This window comes from Terrapene carolina, unplaced genomic scaffold (genome assembly GCF_002925995.2).
Source record: "Terrapene carolina triunguis isolate 2854851 unplaced genomic scaffold, T_m_triunguis-2.0 Scaffold62, whole genome shotgun sequence".
Taxonomy (NCBI): Eukaryota; Metazoa; Chordata; order Testudines; family Emydidae; genus Terrapene; species Terrapene triunguis.
In genome coordinates, this window is record NW_020664413.1 from 60381613 (window position 1) to 60401546 (window position 19934).

The 19934-nt window shown below is 43.9% G+C and overlaps 1 protein-coding gene across 1 annotated transcript in view; it reads right to left on the reverse strand.

Moving 5' to 3' along the window:
- PLEKHM3 (pleckstrin homology domain containing M3) overlaps window positions 1-19934 on the reverse strand; it is a 101523-nt gene that overhangs the window by 38624 nt on the left and 42965 nt on the right. The window contains exons 4-5 of the mRNA XM_024200966.1: window positions 19472-19665; window positions 3826-3889 (exon numbers count right to left, since the gene is read on the reverse strand). Coding sequence (XP_024056734.1) covers window positions 3826-3889; window positions 19472-19665 — 258 coding nt within the window. The remainder of the gene's footprint in view (window positions 1-3825; window positions 3890-19471; window positions 19666-19934) is intronic.

Consider the following 19934-nt stretch of genomic DNA (forward strand, 5'->3'; position numbering starts at 1 on the left):
TAGATTCCTGTTTGTTATTTGTACTGTGGGAGCACCTAGGAGCACTAGTCAGACACCGGGACCCCCCCACTGCACCAGGCGTGAGTCTTAAATTAGATTTCCCTCTAAATAATATTGTGCATCGCCATCTTCATCTCAGGCAAAAATGAATTTTCATTCAGCTCTCTTCTTGCACCCTCAAATTCAGCGTGCAAACAACAGCCCCTCCAGATAGCACATTTATAAAAACACAGCTGCCCAGCGGAGAGAGGTTTCTTGTTTTCTGGGCATTTTAAAGAGCCCTTTGCAGGATAAATACATCAGACTTGGTGTCACTGGGGGAGAGGGCACCATTTCTGCAGATTACCACTCCCTGCTTTTCTAATTCACTCACCAGGCCTTATCTTTCTATTAATCTTTAATAAACCTTTTGGTTAATTCCCCCAACACATACATTCTACATGACAGCAGGGCAGAGTGTTAAAGCAACCCCAGGATATAAGGAAATGAGCAGGGGAGGAATCAAAAATAGGGGAAATATTCGGGAATTAAAAAAAAAACACACACTGGCAGCCAACAACCAGTAGGCAGGTGAGAGCAACAATGGCAAAGTACGATATGGGGGCTAGTCAGTGTCTTTAAGGCACTAATGCTCCCCTATTAGCTCCATTCTCTCTCTCTCCTCCCCATCATGGTTTCACTCTGACAGAAATGGGCAACTTGATTTCAAACATAGAGACTCTGAAATGAGGAAAAGACTCTCCAGGCCGGTAACAAGGATACAGCTAGATTAAAAGCTAAATCCAATTTAACCCACCCCAGCAGAAACAGTAATTGAATTATACTGCCTCTAACTATGATAAATTTGGGGAGCCGGGGGGGGTAGGAGGATTGCAAATACAAATAAACACAAAGAAGTATGTTGGAAGGAACTGCTAAATAAATGGATGCATTGTGACTCCTGCCCATCCCCACTCCCACAGGGCCTTTGCTAAGCTGCTGATTGCTTCTAAATCTCTACTGCCAATGTTAGGAACTGATTAAGCAGCTTACAAGGCACTGGGGGCTAATAGACTGGCCCACCAGGGAGACTGCCACTTCTGATTTAAGCAGCTTGTTATTTCATGGTTTGGTTATGAAAGAAGAGACAGCAGCAAAGCCTGAAAAGCCACGAAAGCAGTTTTATCCCTCAGATGACTGGCTTTTTAAAAAATGTGGAATTATTCCCAGCCCACAACTGCACCAGCCCACAAACTACTTGTTGCCTCAGCTTTGGGTCTCTGTGTATTTGCTGCCACACAAAACTTGGAGTCTCCCAACTCCCCTCAATTCTTATTGCCAAGCTAATTCTTGTCATTCCATCTGTCCCATGCTGAAATACGGGTGCTGCATAGCAGGCTATCCATTCAGCTTGTTCAGCATAGACTGAAGCAAAGAAGTATATTATTGGGACACATCTGGTTGATTATCGACGGCTACAGTAACCCAAGATGGCCTGATTTTAAGTCATGTGTCTGGTTAATTTCATCATTGTTATTAATTTGTTGTATCTCAGAAGGTACACATTTTTTGTATCACACCCAGGAGCCCCAGGCACTGACCAACTCTCCATTGTGTTAGGTGCTACACAAACACAGAACAAAGAGGCAATTCCTGCCTCAAATCTATGTAAACATTACTAGTCACACTAAGGAGTTAAACTCCCCGAGGGGTTACTCCTACATTTTAAAGCAATTTCCCCTTTCCTTCTAGGGCAAAGTGAACACAATGGAGTGAAATACCAAAACCCAGTCGAAACATTATGGTGACCACGCTGAAGACAAAAACGCAAGAAATGCAAAGTGAAAATGAGAAATGGGCTCATAGGAAAACCCCCAATTCAAAACACCCCGGCACTTTAAGTGATGCTCAAAATCCACCCCTGAATCCAGATTTTGAAAGCGGCTCCTGGGTAGAATTTTCGGAAATGCCTAATCTGTTCCCTATAGATAGCATTTGTACTGGTATAACTATATCAGTTAGGGGTGTGATTTTGTGCTGCTGCGGTTATACCAGCACAACGCCTAGTGTGGATGCAGCGACCCTGTATAAAGGTGTGTTAGACAGGATAAAAAATTCATAAGGGATAAGCCATAAGGCAGCGTCCTCCTGCCTCAGGATGCGAATAATCCACTAGTTGGTGGAGCTAAGGAAAAGGTGTTCTCTTAGAAGGTGTTTGGTGGCATGTGCTAACAAGGCCTTAACTACACTACGGGGGCTTTGTCAAGCCGGGCCTTAAAAACCTCTAAGGATGGAGATTCCACCATCTCCCTAGGTAACCCATTCCAGTGCTTCACCACCCTCCTAGTGAAATAGTGTTTCCTAATATCCAACCTAGACCTCCCCCACTGCAACTTGAGACCATTGCTCCTTGTTCTGTCATCTGCCACCACTGAGAACAGCCGAGCTCCATCCTCTTTGGAACCGCCCTTCAGGTAGTTGAAGGTTGATATCAAATCCCCCCTCATTCTTCTCTTCTGCAGACTAAACAAGCCCAGTTCCCTCAGCCTCTCCTCATAAGTCATGTGCCCCAGCCCCTTGATCATTTTCGCGGCCCTCCGCTGGACTCTCTCCAATTTGTCCACATCCTTTCTGTAGTGGGGCCCCAAAACTGGATGCAATACTCCAGATGTGGCCTCACCAGTGCCGAATAGAGGGGAATAATCACTTCCCTCGATCTGCTGGCAATGCTCCTACTAATGTAGGCCATTATATGCGGTTAGCTTTCTTGGCAACAAGGGCACACTGCTGACTCATATCCAGCTTCTCATTCACTGTAATCCCCAGGTCCTTTTCTGCAGAACTGCTGCTTAGCCAGTCGGTCCCCAGCCTGTAGCAGTGCATGGGATTCTTCTGTCCTAAGTGCAGGACTCTGCACTTGTTCTTGTTGAACCTCATCAGATTTCTTTTGTCCCAGTCCAAGTTGGCACTCAGGCTCCCCCTTCAGCTTCAATTAACACTACTCAGCAATGAGTGTAGACAGAGACCCTTGGGGGATGACCGGGACAAGCTAACCATGCTTTGACTGGAGCTCCCCAGGGAGTTTAACACCACACTCATTAATACTTTTGCTAACCTGTTAACACACCTCAATTTTCCAGTGTAGGCCAGGCCAACATGGCATCTGCCCCATAGCTACTCCACCTAGGTTTCCCCTCCATCTCGTCAATGATGCGTACACACTTCCTTTTGGTTACACAGCCACACGCGCCATGGGGACTAACTTAGGCCACGTCTATGTTTAAACTGCTACAGGGGCACAGGCAGCTGTGTTTTTGTAGCACTTCAGCGTAGACGCTCACTACAGCCACGGGAGGAGTTTCCTGTCGCGCTGTCGTTAATCCACTTCCCCAAGGGGAGGTAATTGACGGATGGAAGAATTCCTAGCGTTGCCCACTCCGGGGGTTAGGTCGGCGTAGCTATGTCTTTCAGGAGTGTGGATTTTTCACACCCCGGAGAGATGTAGCTGTGCCGATATAAGTTTCCAGTGTAGACCAGCCCTTATTTTGTGTGGTCCAAACCCTGTTGTCTTGACTCAGGAAGAGGGAGTTTTCCTCGTATAAGGATTGCAGAGACTTGTTCCTGGTTCCAGGATGCACACATGTGGCATAAACCTTTGTTTTGGGGCTAAAACATCCCTGTATGCCAAGATTTTTATGCCAAACGACAAACCTCTGAGAGATTGGGATGTGTTGCTAACTCCACCACAATTAATAGCTGGGGAAAGCGTGTCATTCTTGTAATCCACACAGGAAGGGAAATTACCTGGCAAACAGAAGAAATGTACAATCAACGGAAGAAACTTACCTGCTGTAGGTCTGCAAGGGAATACAGGTGGATCTGCTGAAGGAGGTACTCTCTGGGGAAGATTCTGAAAAGAGGGAAATAGATATGAGTGGACATAAGGCTTCTGAGAGACAGACTCTTCTCTGGAAAATTCCCAAACCAGGAAGATCTCCAAATTCTTCAGCCATCATTGGGGAATTGTACATTCTCCTCCAAGGACTCTACACAGTAGTGATGTTTGATACAGTGGTAGTTAGGGGTTGGAGTTATGTTACTCTCCCAAGCATCAGCTGCTTTCACAGTATTCTTTTATTTGCCATCCTCACCTTCTCCCAGGGAAAGAATTAATACAGTGGGAGTCCCTGTAGTTTTTCTGCAGGTGTCAGGGAAGCACGTGCAATGATAGTTACAGAAGTAGAAAGAAACCTCATACTGTGGGCAGAAAAAGCCTTTCAAACAATGAGTTGACTAATAAAAAAGAAATCATTCAATGTTTCTGAGGCTTTGGTAATAAAGACCTGGTCTGCACTAAAAAGTCGTACTGGTATAACTACGTTGGTTAGGAGTGTGATTTTTTTTTAAACAGTAAAACCCCCAGTGTGGACACAGTTATACTGGTATAAAGGTGATTTATGCTTGTTATAGTAATTATTCTTCCCTTACGGGAGTAGCTAACACCAGCATAACCAATATAATTGCATTCAACCTAGAAGGAGTTGTACTATTGAAATTATACTGGGTAGAGCGGTAAAACTTTCTAATGTAGACAAGGCCTTATTTTCAAATCAGACCAAATACACACTTCAAATGTCCCATGCTAAAAATTAAAACTGAAAATCACAAGTAGTAAATTTGTGAAGCTACATTTTTATGAATCAGACCTGAGCTCTGAACTAGTGGTATGGCTCTGCACTACCTTCCTAGGGACCTGGTATGATTTCTGGTCCTGGTCTCTTACTTGGCCTTCTCCGAGAAGTCAGAGACAAGGAATGGGCAATCTATAAGGTGGGTCTTTCTCTCTGATACAGGGCACAGCACTACCACTGGATTACCAGGCCAGATCTGGGCAGGGCATCTGTCAGTAAGCAGTCAGGGAGGCAGTGTTGCCTAGAGTCTATCAACCTGGACTGGGACTCAGGAGACCTGGGGTCTATTCTTGGCTCTGCCACTGGCCTGCTCGGTGACCTTGGGCAAGTCACTTCACCTCTCAAACGCCTCAGTTTCCCCAGCGATAAAATATGGATCACCATACTGACCTTTATAATGTGCTTTGAGATCTATGGATGAAAAGTGCTATGTAACAGCAGGTATTATTAAACAGTTAATCCATTCACCTGTGTCTTTATGTCTATTTTGTTTCCCCATTTTGCAATTTAGTTACATTACAGCCGGCATGGGGCTTGTCTATACAACGAGCTACTCCATGGCAAGCCAGGATGTGAATATGCAGTAATGTCCTGTATGGACACTGTTATGCAGCAGTGGAAGTCCTGGAGTGCGCCGGGTGAAACTGGGATCCAAATTCACACTTCATCAATGGATGGGGTGGGCAGATATGGAGTTTTGGTTCAAGTCCATCTCTACTTTACAACAGACTTTTGTGGGTTTCATGCAGTGTTTCCCCTCCGGTGTTTGGGAAAGAGTGAAGACTGGTATTGTCTGAGTAGGATCAAGGAGTTGCAAACAGTGGCCACTGCGGTCAGTGGAAAAGATTGAAATCATTTGACAGGGAAATAACCCTTCATATTCCTGCCCCCTGTCGAGTGACTGGGGCTGGGAAATAAAGACCAAGCTCTTGTACGCCTGTGGATCACACCTTACTACATGGCGTTAGAAGAAAACCACCTTTGGCAAGAACGGATCAACTGAGCTACCTAAATCTTGCAGTCTGGAAGGCAACGGGGCACAGAGAACTGGTGGAGTTGACTGCCGCACTTTTAAAGCAGGAGGTATTGCGGGAAATCAGAGAGGGTGAAACCCTCCGTTCCACATGGGAGGTCCAGGAGCACTAGAGAGCTCCAGTGATTTAGTGGGAGCATGAAGGAAAAACCAGCTGCTAGACAAAGTCATTCAAAAATGTTAAGAATACTGTGAACTACTCCAGAACGTTATTTAGGAAAGGCAAATTTTCCTTACAAGGAACAAGATGTCAGGTTGGACCATGGACCCTTCTGTTACAGACCTGTGTCATGAAGTTAAGTCTTGTGAGTCTGAGCAGACAATAAATGGACTAATTAGCGACTGAATTACTTATTGTAAGAAACAGACTCAACTTTGCAAAGATCTGCGGCTATTTGCAGGGCTAGTGAAAGCTGTGCTTCTCACATGGAAATGGTAAGAAGCAGGGAGAGAACTGAAATGCATCTAATTAAAAATACATACCAAGATAGACTGCAAAGGGAAACAAACGGCACATCAGAGTGGTTTGCAATCAGCATGAAGGCAAGCATAACAGAATGCAAAGGTGTCCTGCGCAAGGGATATACTGAGTCAATCTTGCAATGAACGCAACTATTTTGCAAAAGTGTGTTGCTTTCAGCACAAATTGCAAAGCACATACAAAACCAAAAATACGTCCATGGACCTGCAGCTGCAGGGCAGAGCGCTAATGATGATGAAGCAGAAAGAATTCTTGGTGGGGTCCATTAATAAATGTACAATGCAAGGTTCTACAACAGATTGGGGTGTGACAAAGGAATGAAATGAACCAAAACAGCAATTAGAAACCCAAAGAAAACACATGTGAAAAGTATTCAGGGGCTGATAAGAACTTTAATAACAACATAAAATTCATTCGAAATTACACTGGAAGCCACTGAAGAGATTTTAGAAACAGGGACAAATATAGACCTGGACAAAACAGCAGTTGGTTGACAATATTTTGTACCAACTGCAATTTCTGGACAAAATCAAGCCAAAAAACTGGAAATCAAAACATCAGTGAATCCAAAAAATAATAAAAGCTCCTCATTTAATTTTGCTCTATTGGTTCTCATAAACAGTTATTTTAGGCTGAGATTTTCCAAGCTGCTTAGGAGAGGTTTGGATTAAAATTAATGGAAATTGGGGTATCCAAATTCCCTGGGCGGTTTTGAAACGTTTAGCCTCAATGTTTTGGACAAGTTGTAAAACCAAGGTTTTGACCATTTGTGGCTATTAAAGATTCCACGGCACTCTTCTCAAATAGGGATATGTCCTAGCTATATTTCAGCTGAAGGAATTACATTCTATCTACCTAATTCCTATCTGCAGTTTCATATGGATAGGGTATTCTTCACTTCCTGTCCTAAACTGTTGCACAGACGGGTGTGTTCAGCTTACCAGAGATAAACACATTTCAGTTGTGGGCTAAGTAATCCCTGTATGTCCCTCGGCTACAGGTTAAGGGCCAGCCACAAAAAAGTTTTCCAAAAACTAAATCCAAAGATAACACTGCACTTTGGACTTGTCCACAGTAGATTTTAAAACTGATCACAAAGAAGTCAGGCCTAAGACGTCAGCATTTTGAACCAGCTAACAACATTTCAGTCTAACTAGAATTTATTTTATTAACACACCCGACCCTATTCTTCTGATCACGCAGGCAGTCAGTCAACACAGTAATAACATTGGCAGGAACTGTATTGTGTGTCAAAGTCTTTACAGCATTGCTTCTGCTAAGGAAAATAATTAGCTAGTGAAAGGTTGTATTTTTCAGGTTATTGAAAGTAAAGTCTGAAACTCCTATTAGACAGTAGTTGTCAATGACTGATATCAATGAGTATTCATAAGATCACTGAAGTACGGGCAATATTTTATTTCCTATAAACACTCTCTCACATGTGATAACAGACATGTAATAAAAACCAAAATGAGGACTGACTCCACTTACCAGTGCACCTCTACCCCGATAGAACGCGACCCGATATAACACAAATTCGGATATAGCACAGTAAAGCAGCGCTCCGGGGGGCGGGGAGGAGCTGCGCACTCCGGTGGATCAAAGCAAGTTCGATATAATGCGGTTTCACCTATAACGCGGTAAGATTTTTTGGCTCCCGAGGACAGCGTTATATCGAGGTAGAAATGTATGTCATTATTTAAGGTGACCTCAGCCAATCGAGGCCAAGGTGACAGACATTCCTTTCCTGTTCCCATCTCCTTTTTTGGATCATGTATTAGTTTGCAACTCACACTCCAAAATTAATGTGCTTACTGTTATGTGCCAGTGGCCAGTGCTGGAGAGAAAGCGAAATACCACCCCTTCCTCCCAATTCCATCTTGAGAGAAAGAAGCTGGCAATGCCTTCCAGCTCTTAGGTAAGACTAAGACACACACACACACACACACACACACACACACAAACAAACAATACAATGCCATGAGCAAGTGAAGAGGCGCTCAAGTGAGAGGAGCACTTTATTTCCATTACCATAGAAACTGGGCCCTGGAAAAGCAAAGGTGGTCTGGTTTCATATTTGTCCGATCTCTCTATTGATGATAAAAATGTATTCTTGTTGAATCAGGATGGAGATGAACAGCTGAGCAGCTAAAGCCTGCATCTGCAGCAGCACCGCTGACCGCATTAGAAAATGGTAGAACCTGAGCCTTTGAGGGGCCGAGAACGTCCTGTGCGGAGCGTGGGACACCCTCAAATCCCACCGAAGCCAAGAAGGGTTGAGGGCACTCCATCTGGGAGGCTGCAGCCTATGAAAGGGTTTAAAAGTGGGCGGCACAGTCCGTGCACTGGGCAGTTTTAAACAAATGTGCTGTGACCGTGTCAGAGCTGAACTGGGGGCGGTTTCAAACACACGACAGCGCAAGGGAGCTCCAACAGTGGGGCTGCACTACGTCCATTCAGCATATTGTTTAAATTTGGATTGTGAAACAACTTTCCAAAATGCTTTAGTTTATTAAACGGTCTTGTCTGACGTGTCACTCCCTCCTTCCTCAGGTGCTAGGGGGCTCCACAATTCAATCAAGGCAAAACCAACACCATCCTTATTAAAACGCAAGCATTGAAAACAAACGGATGAGGTTTTAATACAAATAGAAGGGTGGGGGAAGGGTGAATGGAGAAGAATAAAATATAGGGTCAACACGGATCATGTTCATAAACTAACATTTTTGAAATAAAAGACTCAATCTTAAGAAGTCCACCATCAACTTGAAAAATCACACTTCTCCCTCAAAACTGAGCACCTTGTATAGAGACAACCCATAACGGCTGAGATGGCTATACCTGAAAAACATTAGTGAAAAGGATCTGCATTAGCTATTAGCCAGGATGGGCAGGGATGGTGTCCCGAGTCTCTGTTTGCGAGAAGCTGGGAATGGGCGACAGGGGATGGATCACTTGATGATTACCTGTTCTGTTCATTCCTTCTGGGGCACCTGGCATTGGCCACTGTCGGAAGACAGGATACTGGGCTAGATGGACCTTTCGTCTGACCCAGTAGGGCCGTTCTTATGTTCTTATGTACATTTTAAACTGAACAACAAATTAATTCCTTTTTGAGTGTTAGCAGCTAGACTTTGTAGTGTACATTATTGGGAAAATGGGGCTCCTCCTCCTGTGGAATTGCGATATAGTAAAGTATGGACTGCCCTTGTAATGAAAAAGCTTTCACACCAAGTACACATACACACACACACACACACACAAGAGAAGTGCCAAAAAGAGGACAGATATTTCGAAATGTGGTCGCCCTTTTTAGAGTACTCGGAAGAGAAGGGCTCCGCAGCCAGCAAGCCAGAATCTTTAGCTAGGTTCTTTGAATATTTACCTGATCCTGAACAAGTAATAAGTAATGTACAACAGAGCATGTAAACATTTTATTGCAACTTTGCATTAATAAAAAGTTAGTGACAGATGTTTGCTTTGGGTATGTAACAGGGCTTTGGGTATAGTCTGTTTCATTGCTCCTGTGTGGAGTCACTTACGTCTCAGTCCTGCAAAGACTGAAGCATGGGCTTGGATCTTTGCAAGTTGAGGGCTCTTATTTTCTCCCTTGATGTAAAGCTTCTTTATAAACATCAAAAATGGGAGTGGTAAAAACGCTTATAAAGTTATGGTGAAAGGAATATCAAAATATTCAGGTCATTCCGCTTTAAAGGGTGCTCTACAGGAATTTTTAAAAATGCATCAATTAAAAAAAAATTCAAATCGACCGTGTCCTTCTCAGTCAGCTTTCAAAAGTGGAGAGACCAGAATAGCGATGGGGAGACAGATGGCAAATTCCACACCGGCATGTCCTGGGGCTCACCGCAGCAAAGACCTGATCTCCTGCTGCCTCGGGATCTGACACTGGGACACCTGAAAGGCAAGTGGTATCTGAGTGCAGCAGCACACTAAAAGCTTGTCCTATGCTTTTAGATAATTTGGAGACACCGCTCAGTCTCGTCTACACTGCAAGACAGAACTGTGTTTTTAACTGCACCAGAGGACGGCTGTGTTGTAACCGGATCGTCAGTCCCGGTTAAGTTTGCGGCGTACAACGTAAGTTCAATGCTAACATTTTAGATTTGCCACCAGTCCTGCTGGTTTCAAAGTCTTCACAGTGTTTTACCATAATGTGCTCGAAACAAAAGCAGCCAGTGCAAGGAAAGCGAACCTGAGGAGACGTTAGCTCCAACCCAAGGGAAGACTTTAGCATTCTGTGCAGTCTTCTAAGTTTCCCAATTGGTGATGGTTTTTTTTTTACAGCACTATGTAATCTGCAGAGCAACAGTCATGCAAGACATTTCATCCCTGCCCTTGGTGTGATCTTATCCGGTAAGTATCTGCACAAACAAAAGGTTATCTTGTAATGTCCTTCTGGAAATAGAATCACTGATAAGTTTTTGCTTTTTGCATTTAGGCAAAGTTGCTGTGTTTGTAGCCAGGGTGCTTTGTTAGCAGTAAGTAATCGCTCTGCATTTAAAGTCTGTTTACCAACAGCTCCAGTAATTTTTCTCGACTGGGTTAAACACCCTGACAGCTCTGCTAAAGCAACAGCAAATTAATCTCCCCCAACCTGACACTCTAGCTGAAGTACAAATGTGATAAGCAGAGCAAACTCTTCTTTTCACACTGCAATCAAAAGAAATCAAGTTAGGTGGCAGATGGGCACAATCAAGCCCTTTTGTACCAAAAAAAGCCCGCTAAGAAGGCAGAAAAACCAGATTGGCATCACTATTTCATGTGCCAGCCAGCAGTGTCTTGTTTGACCAGGTTTAGAATGTTTTGACCTTACGGGGCTTAAACCATTTCCAGATCTTTGTGATGAGGAGTGGGAGAGGAAGCAGAGAGGAGGATTAAGAGGAAAAAGTGTGATTCCTAGATCCTATTTTTCCTAATAGATGCTTGAAAATCCTTAAAATGTGAGAATAATAGCGGGCAGGGGGAAATAAAAGTTTTAACATGATGCAAGGTAGATCTTATTCTATTCTCAATCATACTGTGTCACATTTTTCAGTAGTCTCATTTAACCTGAACAATTACAGGAGAGTTTAAGTTAATTTCCACTCATCCCAAATATGCATGCAGGGTAAAGGACTGTATTAGGCTTCCAAGTAGACGCACGGGGGTCTTTTTGCTAGATTTTATGTCACAATTCATCTGGAGTGCAATTTGTCAATAAAATTAAGGTACAGATTAAGGAAAGTGTCATGTTTTTCCCTGTTGACAACTCTTGTGATTCTATTGTGAATCTTTAGCTATGTGGTGTTCTTCTGAAAGCCCCACCTCCCGCAGTCGTGTTATTAAGGGAGAAGCTCGACTTAAATGAAAGTCTGTGAGAAAAGCTGGTCAATGTGAATCTTGAAGACTTAGAAAGCAAAAGGCAAATTAAGTCCCACATTTATTATTTAAATCTCATGATTTTTAAGCCAATCTCATGATTTGGAGGGGACTGATTCATGGTTATTGAATTCTAGAGGTTGTCCATACTGGTGCATGTAAGTAGCTTCGCGCATACCACCTACAAGTATGTTGTCTAATTATCTTTTAGAAACCACCAATCCCTGGATATCTTTCCTAGGTAAGGATGGTTAGATGTATTTCAAAATATGTCGGTGTAAGATGTGGATTGGCCTATCAATCCATTACATCTGAAACTCACTTGTTATAGAAACAGTTCGGCAAACAAACTGATTTATATGGATTTTGACCAGGCCCATCAGGCCTAGCAAATGGAAACTGTCAATGATTTCAGATAATGGCTAACCATATTACACCTATTGCAAGTTGGAATGTTGGAAATCTATTTGCTCTAGTCCAGACTGAACTAGTAGTGGAGGAGTTCAGGAAATTACAAGTTTCCTTTGCTACCATACAGGAGACACACTGGCTAGAGACCGTTGGAAACTAGAATTTCCTTTACTCCAGAAAGACAAGTGGGCAAATGAAGCATAGGGATGAGATTGCTGTAATAGTGGACAAGAGAAGAGTTACTTCAATGAACAGCTGGAAACCAGTGTCTGAGCAGATTGTCATAGCAACATTTACCACTGCCTACAATAAACCATACATAACTCTGATCTGCAGTACGTCCCAACAGAAGCAGCAGAAGAGGAAGAGAGGGATGGACTATATCAGCAGATGGATAGCATTGTAGATGAGATTCCTGATCGCGATAGGATTCTGATAATGGGAGATACAAATGGAAAGGTTGGTAGCAGACAGGGTAAGCAAATGAATAATGCTGGACCACACAGCTTCGGGACAACAAATGATAATAGGAGAAGGTTACGAACTTGCAGTGCGATGCACAATCTGATTATTGGCAGGACTCAGTTCCTCACAAAGACGTGCACAAGGTTACAGGGAACTCACCAGATGTTCAAATCAAAAATTAGACTGACCACATTATCATCAGTGAAAGGCATAGAATATATATGGAGATATACCTATCTCAAACAACTGGAAGGGACCTTGAAAGGTCATCAAGTCCAGCCCCCTACCTTCACTAGCAGGACCATGTACTAATTTTGCCCCAGATCCCTAAGTGGCCCCCTCAAGGATTGAACTCACAACCCTGGGTTTAGCAGGCCAATGCTCAAACCACTGAGCTATCCCTCCCCCGACACAGAGAGTCACTATTGGACACTGGCGTCTATAGAAGTGCCGTGTGTGGAGTGTGGCAGTGATCATGAACTACTAATGGGAAAGATGAAGATTAACTAAAAGATGGGTGCAACCAGAGTCAAATTTGATCTTGATAAGTTAATAGGTCTGTGAGGGAGGCATACAAGGTGATGCTTGGAGGACGTTTCAGGTCATTATTTTGTGAGGATGAATAGGGCTCCATGTCTGTCACGGAGGTCCCAGAAGTCACAGATTCCATGACTTTCCGCGACCTCCGCGACTTCTGCAGCGGCCAGTGTAGCTGACCCCAGGACCTGCTCAGGCAATCCCTGGAGACAACCACTCCGGCCACTGCTAGAGCGGCCCTGCAGCCAGCCGCACCAACCGCTGCTCAGGCGGTCCCAGGCAGCTGGCCCCAGGGACTGCCGAGCAGTCGCAGATGTGGCTGGCCCCGGGGACCGCACGAGCAGCCGCTGCTGGGCGGCCCCCGGCAGTGGTCCCGGGGTGGCCGGAGCTGCGGTAGGGAGGCGACCCTGGGGGTGGCCAGAGCAACTGCTCCTCGGCAGCCCCCGGCAGCTGGTGCCGCTGGCCCCGGGCACCCCCAACAGCATCCCCTGGCTCCTCCCCAGCAATGCACCTCCTCTAAGATTTAGTCAGGGGTATTTATGGTATAAGTTATGGACAGGTCATGGGCCGTGAATTTTTTTTTATTGCCCGTGACCTGTCCGTGACTTACACTAAAAATACCCATGACTAAATCGTAGCCTTAATGATGAATAAACCTCACTACTGACCAGATGGGAAATAGTCAAGGAAGCAATACAAAACACAGCAGAGGAAGTTACTGGAAGGCGTAAGCAAACAAGGAAAAACTGGACAAGCCATGAAACAAGAACATCACAGGAAAAAGCGTAAACAAGCCAAAACTGCTGGGAAAGCAGAAGAAGGAAAACGCGTTACGCGAAAGATGGAAGGTATAAAATGGAATGATTTAAAGACAAATGAAGTAAGAAAGAAAAGACGATGTGAAATCAAGGCTCAGGACTGGCTGCAGTGGAAAAGAGTACGATGGGGGGACAAACGGATGACCGAAGGCCAGAGAGAATATTGCAAGCACAACAAAGACCAGTCTGACCTAGAGGCTGACCACTGATTAGATGGCGGGACATCGTACCCAGGGATATGGCCAGGTTGGTCTTAATGGAGGAACAAGCCATGGACAGGAATGAATGGACAAGGAACAAGCCATGGACAGGAATGAATAGACAAGGAACAAGCCATGGACAGGAATGACACTGTCTTCCTCGTGTCCGCAAAGATGCTTTGGGAGGAAAAGAAGACATGCAGTTCATACTTGTTTTGAAATTAGTAGACAGGTTCCCCATCAACACACATGCAAGACTGGACAAATGAAAATGATATTCTTGGTGTTTACCGGAAATCCTGCTTGAGGACATAACTTTTTTACTTAAGTGCAGAAGTTCCCAAATTCTTCTCTCCAAGGTAAGTAAGATCATGAGAACGCTATGAAACTTAAGAACTCCTATAAATCAAAAGAAGGAACAAAGCATTATTGATTTTTAGAACAGAATGCGGAGAAATAGTTCAGGACAGACAGTTTCTACATGGAATTAAATAGCTCCACCTTTTATCTGCTTAGATCTCCCAGACACCTTAAAATGAAATGAAAAGCAATGAGGTACTCTCTGTTCTTTCAGGTGCAATTTGGAGTACTTGGAGTTTGCTGCAAGCAGACTCTGAAGTGATCAAATTAGGGTGAATGTGGGCAGAGCCAGTATTTCAAGTAGTGCTCCCAGCTAATGAAAACACAATTTGGAATCTAAGTGCAGTATTTCTAAAGCAATCTATCTTAAACAGAAGAAACAAGGCTAAATCATTTTAGACGCCTAATATTACTAATCTATTTGACAAAGGGTGACAGATTGCATTAGACATCATGTCTGGACTCAGAGATGCTATGTGAACGAAAAGCTTCTGTTACTCTCTGAAACATTTGTGCAAGTTTCTTAGCAACAACTTGAAATGCTTAATGCGAATATTTTGAAAATAATCTAGTTCTGAGGCAAAAAGAGATATTTATTTCTAAGGCCTCATTGTAGGAAATGACAGAATTCTTCTTTCAACTTCAGTGGGTTTGGGCTCTTGTTCTGCGGAGAGCTGACAGTATTAGCTAAGGGAACATATTTGTGGCACTGGAAATGTGCTCTTAACCTGACTGCAACAGCAAGCTTTAATTCCATCTCTCTGTAATGTGCTCTAAGTAAAGCAACCAGTGCCAGGTTAAATGAATATAAAACTCTGTCCTGCAATTAATAGAAAACCGTAATCCTGTGGAGGGGACAAGTAATTAGATGCAGAATTCTGCTTAGTCTTCCACCTCCATGCAGAAGGAGCATGTGTTTACAGATGGAAATCACTGAGATAAATGCTAAAGGATAGGCGGACCTGTTGCAGAGCCAGAGACGGTTAAAAGAAAAACAAACTCGGTGATAATTCCTTCACCAAGAAGCCTTCCATTAAGCCAGAATAGTAGGAAGAGAGACCATAGTGGTTAAAATTACGAGCCCTTCTTATATCTATGAGAGACAAGGAGACTCCTCCACACTTAAAGGAGAAATACACAAAAACAAGAAGGATGCTTCCTTCAATTTACACGTTCACATACATTGCATCACCTGTTTAATGGACAAGAGCTTCTCTCCTCTCCGATCCCCTAGGCACCAGATATACTGTTTCCACTTTGCATGTTTGTGTTCTCTGGTAACACGGCAAGCAGAAGACTGTTGGGAGAGCTATACAACTGCAGCTTGCATCAGTTCTACACAAGCACTTCATTTAAGTCTTACGTTTGTTCCTCCCCCAGGAACTGACCGTGCGCATGCATCTAATACAACCCCAAATAGGTAAACCTGTTCAGTTAAAAACAGGGAAGGCCAATTCGATTTTGTCATATGGAGGCGACAGCCACAGCTAAGTGGTGATAGCAATATCCCTTATGAAATAGAGACAACGGGTCAGATCCTCAGCTGGTGTGACTCAATGGAGCAATGCTGATTTACACCAGTTGAGGATCTGGCCTAGTGGGTCTAGCCAAACTTGTTTTCCTTTATTGTTTTATCTTCCCTTCTGCCTTTAAAGACTGCTTCGAACTACCACCCAAACAGCCACCATTGTTGCCGGAGTCCATCAAGTGAAATAGGATTCTTAAGGACAATAAGGGCTGCCAGTGCCCTGCACCTTGAGCCACTAGCTTCCGAGATCTCTAGCTATGTCTTCGTTTTTTTAGTCACTCGCCTTCGAGTTCACAGTGCGGCTCAGGCCTGAGTTTTCTGAGGAACGCCAAGTTTTACAAAGTTCCCAAAGTACCTATGTATACCAGGCATTATAAATAACATTTCCACATTTAAGTCAACTAGGTCCTGAGCTAAACTGGTTTATAGCCATCTGGAATTCTTCAGAAACAGTGACTTGTAAGCACTGTAAACATTTTAGTCTTCATGGAGGACATAGAGAACTTCGAAATTAATTGCCATTTTGGGTTTGAGATCTGGATTCAAGAGGAAGGAATAGATTTAAAAAATGAGGATGAGGATGATGATAACACCCCAGAGCAATCTGCTCTTTCCCTAATAAGGAAGGCTATCAGTGTCCCACAAGCAGCAAGGTGCCAATACGATTAATCAGTCTGTTTTTAGTTCTCTCTAGACAGCAATATTAACAGTTTGTTTCAGTTTGTTTATATGGTTCTGACAGGTCTTCAAGATGCTGTGTTCACTTGCCAGTGATTAATAGCCAGCCATGTACTAAGGTGAAGATCAAGCTGAAAAAGAATGCCTTTGGAACAGGACAGATAACTGGATTCTGGATTCTCTTCCCCAGCCCTTTAATTTCTGACTAGGAAACAGCACTATATTTAGTAGCACCAGCTCACAGAGTTGTTTAAACTCCCCTTTCCTTGTAACTTGCCCATGTGATGAGCTGATGGGTAATTTAAATCACATATTTTCTTTGTGAATAGAGCTCATTTTCTCTGTCCGGCTGTTATGCTGAGCTATAGGGTCTGCCTATTGGGACGCGACTTATTCAGAATAAAGGTCCTGGAGCACGATTCCGGCCAGGTGATGCTGCTTCAGTCTTGTTTTCCTCTCCAGATCGGTCCAGCCCCTTAGGGAAGGCCACCAGGGACCAAACTGGTGCCAAAATCACTCTGCTGGAGATGTCCACAAGTGGGAGTCAGGCAGCCAACTCCCATTGACTTTCAATGGGAGTTGGGCACTTACCTGCCCTTTGTGCCTTTGAAATGGTCGCTCTATGGCTTTTGGAGCATCCCACAAGTTCCTACCAAACTAGACACTCTTCCCTATAACAAGGAGCAAGAGACAAGGACTGTGCATAAAGCTCTAGCCACAAGCCCAGCCCCCGGCCACGGTGCTCCTCTCTCAGCTGTGTATTATATATAGGTCATGGGGAGAGAGGAATGGGAATTTCAGGCAGCGCTAGAAGACCAAGCTTAACTCAGGCTTATGTCATCGGGAGCATACGGAAAACAGGGCACCCAAGAACTGTCATAAAACACCCATCAAAGTTCTCTGTTTTTAATCATTGGGAGTCTGGAGGTCTGTGGGTCAGGAAAGGGAGTGTGTCCCCCTCCCGCCCTTTCCCCCTCCCTCTCATTTATTAGCACCGTACGCTAGTCAGGGCTTTTCCTTCTGCTGTAGGGAATGTACCTTCAGCTGCTGCTTGACAGTGTGTCGCCAGGAAACCTCCATACAATAGATGGCAGACATATCCTACCTACTAGCCTGCTTTGTCCTTTCCTTTCTGTCTTCCCACAGAGCTGCACCTTACTTCACATTTTACTCGTTTTGATTACTTACTGGTATAAGAGTTTTATGGTATTTTTTTTGTCATCCCTTTTCTTCCAAAGCCTCGCACCTTTTCTACATTTCCTGACGAATTCTATACTGTCTGTCCTTCCTACCCCATCTCCTGAGCTGCCTCTGTTTCTTCAGTCTTCCCCTTTTGGCCTCTTGGTAGTTCCCCTCAATTCTTATTTTCTCAAATTCTCTCTTTGTCCTAGTCCCTTGAATGCCTCTTCAGTCCCTTTGGACCCTTTCCTCTCATCTCTTTCCATCAGCTCCAGCTCAAAGTACCTCCTCCAGCCTCCTTGCTTTCCCCTTCGTCCCATTTCCTCTGGCCCCATTGCTTTTCTTTGTTCACTTCTCCTTTGATCTGTTTTCTTTCACTCTCTTCACTGACTCTCTTCAGTCTTCCCTACCTCCTCCTCGCTGTTTTAATCAGAGCATTCAGCATTAATCAAAAGCCGTAATTTCTTTTCAGCCACTTTTCTCCAGCCTCTGTAACGCGGCTCTCCTTTTAGTTTTATTGTAATTGAAGGAGAGAAAATAGGAGCAATATTACAACTGTACAGCAGGACAGCCGAAGTGATAATACTGTGCACTAGAGCCAGAGAAAATAGGTTTAATTTTAAAAATACTGCAGATGGGCTCCCCGAAAGTTGAAGAAGCGAGCCTGTGTGTTGCTGCTCAATTCCACAACACATACACACAAATATTTACCCACAATATGTTTACTATAGGAACTCACCTGTTGCTCTCTAGAACTTTGCCACTTTTGCTTTGCTGTACTTGATGTAATTATTCAAGCCAGTGACATATAGGTTCTCTAATGAATAGCAATCATCACCTCGCTTCCATTCCTGGGACAAAGAAGTGAGTGCAAACCCCCACAGCAAATTATACCAACCCTCCACATCCTCAAAAACATATATCCACAATACAGGGAGTGGGACAGGCCCTCCATTTACTTTTCCTCCCTTTGGCAGTTGAACATTTCAAAACGGCAATGTTTCTAACTGAAAGTGACAGATTTGTTTTACTAGCAGACCTGAGAAATACAGATGCATAAGAGATGCATGTTCCAACAAGCCAGTTGCATTTGTCTGGATTCATTCACCTCACAGAAAAGAAAAAAGAAAAAACAGGCCTCCAGCCCCTTTCTTTAGGAGATCCAGGGTAAAAACAAAGTTGGCCTTTCTACAGTTGATCTGCTGTTGGAGTTGAAGAGGCTATTTGTCTTTCAGAGCTGTTTGGAGAAGATCAGCAGCAGCTAAATGCGGCATGTTTTAAAATGAATTGTGCCTTTGGTAAATAAACTTGTGGATTGCAATCTGCCCATTTTATTTTGAGGAAAAATCAGCAGGAAAGGAGGAACCGACATTACCCAAATCACACACTTTCCATTATCGCAATGATGGCCTGAGATAATTATGTATTTTCAGCCTTAGACGCACCACAGAGGAGAAACAGCATGCTCCTATGGGAGGAATGACTTTAGGTACCCAAGCTCCACAGTCAGCCCACATGAATCACTGAAACAGGCCTTCCTATGGCAGCAGACAATCTTGTTGTATAAAAAAGCCTCTGGTGACAACTACAGTGCTGCTGGCTTTCACAATGGGTAATGGCTTCTGAATTGGATCATGGGAACCAAGAGGAGGTAGTGAGGGCTGAACATGTGCAGACAAGAAAGAGGCAGGACAACAGGAATCTTGTGCTGCATGTTGTCCGTGGTTCTTACCTCCTGCGCAGGTCTTCTGCCACTGCTGCTCTGCAGCTGAACAAATAGGCTCGGAGAGATCTCAGCTGCTGTCTCAGACGGACTACAGTCGCCAGCGGCTCAACATGTCTGTACAACATGGGATTTTCCTGCTGGATGTCAATCAACGGCTCCTCGTACACATACTCCAGGAACTCTTTGGCTTGCTTTGATACCTGAAAAACAAAGCACGCAGTTTAGATGTGTTTTCTTTCTGCCCTTGCTTAAATGGTTTTATTCCTCTCTTTTAGGTGCGTTTTTAATCGTTATTTGAATCTGAAACCCTCTCTTGGAATTTCCATTGCCAACTCTTGGGGATGGCAGAGTTGAGAGTGATCCCACTGTCAACTTCTATTGAGAGCCAACCCCTACTTTATCGAGCACATTACGATAAACTTTAAGGACTTCTATCCTAGCTTTCCAAATCACAGTGATATTCATAGCC